At 47.1% G+C, this 6,000-nt stretch overlaps 1 protein-coding gene across 1 annotated transcript in view; it reads right to left on the reverse strand.

Annotated features, from left to right (window-relative positions):
* LOC130206703 (NACHT, LRR and PYD domains-containing protein 12-like) overlaps nt 1–5,222 on the reverse strand; it is a 35,335-nt gene extending 30,113 nt beyond the window's left edge. Inside the window, 2 exon segments of the mRNA XM_056434785.1 lie at nt 2,050–2,187; nt 4,043–5,222. Coding sequence (XP_056290760.1) covers nt 2,050–2,187; nt 4,043–4,134 — 230 coding nt within the window. The 5' untranslated portion in view covers nt 4,135–5,222.
* Nucleotides 5,223–6,000: the final 778 nt, after the last annotated feature.

Below are 6,000 nucleotides of genomic sequence, written 5' to 3' on the forward strand. Positions count from 1 at the left end.
TAAAGCTCTGCAAACCTGTGGTGAGGAAGTTCAAGAAGTGGACCAGTGAGGCTCTGGAGGATCTACGGGCGTGCTTGGACTGTACTGACTGGGATGTCTTCAGGACTGCTACCAACAGCCTGGATGAGTACACAGAGGCTGTAACTTCCTACATCAGCTTCTGTGAGGACAGCTGTATTCCATCCAGCTCCAGGGTGAGTTATAACAACGACAAACCCTGGTTCACAGCGGAGCTCAGGAAGCTAAGACTGCAGAAGGACCAGGCATTCAGGAGTGGGGACAAGGACCTGTACACAGAGTCAAAATACAGGTTTAGCAAGGCGGTGAGAGATGCTAAACGACTGTACTCTGAGAAACTGCAACAGCAGCTCTCAGCAAACGACTCTGCTTCTGTCTGGAGAGGGCTCAGGCAGATCACCAACTACAAGCCCAAATCACCCCACTCCATGAACAATGGCAGACGAGCTCAATGAGTTCTACTGCCGCTTTGAAAGACAATGGAGCAGTCCTGAGACAATCCCCCACAGCCCCATCAACAAGCCACAGACCATCAGCCCACCCTCCCCCAGCCCATCAGGGGCTCACACCTCTGGAGCACCCTCCATCAACTCAGCGACGACCCTCGTCATCCTGGAGAGAGCCGTCAACAGGCTGTTTAAAAAGCAGAACCCCGCAAAGCAGCGGGCCCGGACTCCGTCTCCCCTCCACCCTGAAGCACTGTGCTGACCAGCTGTCTCCGTGTTCACCGACATCTTCAACACCTCCTGGAGACATGCCACGTTCCAGCCTGCTTCAAGGCCTCCACCATCATCCCGTCCCAAAACCCAAGATCACAGGACTCAATGACTACAGGCCCGTCGCCTGACCTCTGTGGTCATGAAGTCCTGAACGCTTGGTCCTGTCACACCTCAAGACCATCACCGACCCACTCCTGGACCCCTGCAGTTCGCCTACAGAGCCAACAGGTCTGCAGCGACACAGTCAACATGGCCCTTCACTACATCCTCCAGCATCTGGACTCCCCAGGAACCTCGCCAGGATCCTGTTTGTGGACTTCAGCTCTGCTTTCAATACAATCATCCCGTCCCTGCAGGACAAGCTCTCCCAGCTGCACGTGCCCGACTCCACCTGCAGGTGGATCACAGACTTCCTGACCGACAGGAAGCAGCACGTGAGGCTGGGGAAACGTCTCAGGCTCCCGGACCACCAGCACAGGTTCCCCAAGGCTGTGTTCTTTCCCTCTGCTGTTCTCCTGTACACCAACAGCTGCACCTCCAGTCACCAGTCCGTCAAGCTCCTGAAGTTCGCGGATGACACCACCCTCATTGGGCTCATCTCTGGTGGGGAGACCGCCTACAGGTGGGAGACTGACCACCTGGTGACCTGGTGCAGCCAGAACAACCTGGAGCTCAACGCTCTGAAGACAGTGTAGATGGTTGTGGATTTCAGGAGGAATGCAGCCCCACCCGCCCCTCTCATCCTGTGTGACTCCCCGTCGGCTGTGGAGTCCTTCCGCTTCCTGGGCTCCATCATCCCAGGACCTCAAGTGGGAGCTGAACATCGGCTCCATCACCAAGAAGGCCCAGCAGAGGATGTTCTTCCTGAGGCAGCTGAGGAAATTCAACCTGCCAGGGAAGATGATGGTACAATTCTACACGGCCATCGTTGAGTCCATCATCTGCTCCTCCATCACCGTCTGGCACCCTGCAGCCACAGCCAAAGACAAGTGCAGGCTGCAGAGCATCATCCGCTCGGCCGAGAGGGTTATCGGCTGCAATCTGCCTTCCCTCCAGGTCCTGTTCACTTCCAGGTCACTGAAGCGGGCCAGAAAGATTGTCGCTGACCCCTCCCACCCTGGACACTCCCTGTTCGAGTTGTTGTTTGTTTGTCATGTCCAAATGTTGCACCTTCCACCAAAAAAAATTCCTCGTTTGTGTAAACATTCCTGGCAATAAAACTGTTTCTGATTCTGATTCTGATTCTGATACTTGGCACATATCAAAGGATTCAAACATCGGTATATGAGCGAGTTATCAGACGTTCTCTTACCTTGAGTCTGAGGGTCCAGGCCCATGGCTGAAGGTCAGAGGAGGATGACCTCTGAATGCATCACTCTTCATGGACAGAGGCTCTGCTCTGTCCTCCTCTTCCTCCTCATAACCACTCATCTTCTGATCTGAAGTCAGTCTGAAAGATAAACAGGAACACGACACAAGAATCAAGACAGGAAGTCAAACACACACACACACACACACATTATCAATTCCAAGTACACTGAGTACAGACTTGTGTTCTATTGGAGTCTGGTCTTGGGAGTCCAGACTCCAAAGGACGAGAGGACGGAGGACGGTCTTTCTGATTGGACAGCAGCTGACTTGATGACGTCACCACCTCAGCTTCTTGTTCATGAGTTTACTCCAATTATTCACTGTAAATTATTTTTTGCACTCAAAACCAAATATGACAACCCTGCTCTTTAATTATCCTTTAAATATAATTATTTTATTTTGAATTGTGTGTGTATATATATATATCTATATATATAGATATATATATATACTAGGGATGCACCGATCTGATCGGCGCCGATCCATATCGGCCGATATTCCCATTATCGGTTTTGATCGGCGTTCTCAAAACGGCCGATCAGATGACGTAACATCTGAGACAACTATCAGACGTTTCAATCGCCGCGCACCGCAACGGAGACGATCGCCGGCGAGGGCCGCAGAGGTCAGAGGTCAGAGGGGATCCTCACCACCGAGCGGCGTCCCCGTCCCCCGAGTTGAATCTCTGGGTCGACTCAGCCGACTCTCACATGTCTGCCCCTAGAGATGCTCACGCTAAACACATTCCATCGGGAGCTAAGAGGGTTTGATAACGTTAGCGGAAAGAACCACGTGAAACAACATCCGTTTATCAAAATAAGATGTCGACAAATCATACACGAACATATACAAGTAAACAATGAACTGATTTTGTATCTTTATAGATCGTTTCTGAGATTTAGCTTAAATTATTCTAACATTAAAACATTTTTACTGGACCAAGGAAGAGTTTATAAAAATAAGTCAGACTTTTGTATGTTAAACAAAGTCCTGTCTATAGATTTCCCCAAGAGTTCCAGGAAATGAATAATGCAGATGTGTTCCATACATATCTGAAATCCCCTACAATAGAAATCAAACCATTTTAATGTATCAATTAGGACATTTTTCAAAGTAAAAGTCCTACATGTTTAAAGAAATCAGTAATTTCTTTAATGTTTGAGGTGCTTTATATATGTATTTCCTCATAGTCCTCATAGCAATAATGCTCCACAATAAATAGAATGCTTCAATCAACACCGTGATCGGTGATCGGTATTATCGGATCGGCAGATACTGATTTCAGTGATCGGTGATCGGCACCAACAAACCTGATCGGTGCATCTCTAATGAATGCACTACCGTTCAAAAGTTTGGGGTCATCCAGACAATTTTGTGTCTTCCATGAAAACTCACTTTTATTTATCAAATGAATTGAAAATTGAATAGAAAATATAGTCAAGACATTGACAAGGTTAGAAATAATGATTAATATTTGAAGTATTACTTTTGTTCTTCAAACTTCAAGCTCAAAGGAAGGCCAGTTGTATCGCTTATATCACCAGCATAACTGTTTTCAGCTGTGCTAGCATAATTGCACAATGGTTTTCTAATCAGACATTAGTCTTCTAAGGCGATAACACAATGTACCATCAGAACACTGGAGTGATGATGAAATGGGCCTCTATACACCTATGGAGACATGTCATTAGAAACCAGACGTCTCACCTAGAATATCATTTACCACATTAACAATGTAGATAGTGTATTTTTGATTAATATTATCTTTATTGAAAAAACTGTGCTTTACTTTGAAGAATAAAGACATTTCTAAGTGACCCCAAACTTTTGAACGGTAGTGTATATATATATATATATATAGTTATATTACACATGTAACTGCAAACAATTCGGTCAAAAGTAAAAAGACACCGCTATAGAGCGTATTCACTCACGTGACCACAACAACCTTTGGCGGCCATGTTGAGTCCATGACGGCATTGTTTTGCTTTATTTGATGCCGCTCTTCTTTAGAAATGACCATCATATCCTGAAGGAGACGCCATGTCAGTTCAAAGCGGCGTGCCTTGTGATCATGGTTCTGTGCCTCACTGTTGATGTGGGACTAATGATTCAGAATATGGGTTTATCAGCTCAACAAGAGGCTGTTACTTCAACTTGTCATGCATCTCCTTCGGCTTCACTCGGCGTCTGAGCGTCAGGACTGTTCTCATGTGTTTCTGTTGACACATCGGGTTGTGGGCACGTTTCCATTGACTCTCGTCAATAATCTCTTTTTGCTTTTTTCGCCGAGCGAAAATCAATGTTTCACTTGCGCAAAAGGAACTGTGAATGGAAACTTGGGAGGAAGCCATGAACATGGCAACTCCGTCGGGCGATGTCTGCCTTTACTCTGTGATTCATTTCAAGGTAAAATAAAACACTGTCTCCATGGCAACAGCACGGCCAGCCAAACAGTCACTGCTGGTCCTGAAGGAGCTGGAAGCGGCTTCATCAGACACTCGTCCTGGAGGCGGAGCTGTGACTACGGGTCATATATGAACCCAGACACGGGGCGCTCGATGTTCCCACATTTGTGGTATTTCCACAGCAAGTATAACGCAGAAATAGTTGTTAATGTCCGATCGATCGCGGAAATGAAAATTGTTTTTCAGGAATGTGACCGGGCTATGTGCTGGTAACTAGGGGTAACGAGCGAATTAACCACAAAGTGTTAAGCGAGTAAAATCAGGTAAAAAAGCGTTGCAAATATTCAATTCCAACCGCTGAAATCTTTCTTTGGTAATGCAGAAGGACCTGAGGTTGCTGGGCTCTCGCAGAATCAAACAGCGGACACGATAGGAGGTCAACTTCTTCTGACATTTAATAAGTGGACCCCAAGATGGCGCGATTGAGATGGTGACGTCACGTGAATACGCTCTATAGTTCAACGTTAAAGTTTAATTAAAATATAAGTTATGAATTTGAACCCTAAGTCAAACTGGTTTAACGTCAATGTGAATAAATAATAAACTCGTTGTGCTCGTTAGATCCTCCAAAACCAGATTATTATATCTCACGCCCCGCCGCCAGCAGGCTGCTGTCGCCGGGCGCACCGCGCGCCGCCGGCCGGGAGCAGCGGCTCAGCCCGGGAGAACCGACCGGGAGAACCGACCGGGAGAACCGACCGGGAGAACCGACCGGGAGAACCGACCGGGAGAACCGACCGGGAGAACCGACCGGAGCTCCACCTTTAAACCACGAACTGCTCCTGGACGCGATGACGTCACGCGATGACGTCACGCCGTGACTCGACGACAGCGGTGTTTACGACGTCAACTGGCACTTGTTTATTTTCTCCTCCGACATTGTTTCCGGTTGCTGGTTCGAAATGCATTCTGGGATATCGAGTACGCGCAAGTATCCTCTGATGCATGCTGGGTAAAGTGGGAGGATCAAGTCACATCCTGGTACACACAAGTACACGCAAGAACACAAGTACAGAGAAGTACACAATAACACAAGTACAGAGAAGTACACAATAACGCAAGTACAGAGAAGTACACACAAACACAAGTACACCAGAGCGGATAAACTACTCACTCCGCCTCCCGCCTCCTGCTCCTGCTCCGAATCAAACGGAGTCTGAACTTTTCTTCTTCTTTGGTGTTTGTTGGCGGTTGGCCAACAACTGTCTGGTGCACTACCGCCACCTAGTGGAGCGGATCAGCATGACGATACCTACTGCCCTCTCACCAAATAATACTCAATGACACAAACAAAACTACGAAACAAAACCATGAATAAATAAAAACATATAAACTAACCGTATATATACACACCATATACATCTATCTATAACTTCCCCAAACCAAACTAACCAACCACAATAAATAAACAATTACACCTAGAG

Source organism: Pseudoliparis swirei, chromosome 16, assembly GCF_029220125.1.
Source record: "Pseudoliparis swirei isolate HS2019 ecotype Mariana Trench chromosome 16, NWPU_hadal_v1, whole genome shotgun sequence".
Lineage (NCBI taxonomy): Eukaryota > Metazoa > Chordata > Actinopteri > Perciformes > Liparidae > Pseudoliparis > Pseudoliparis swirei.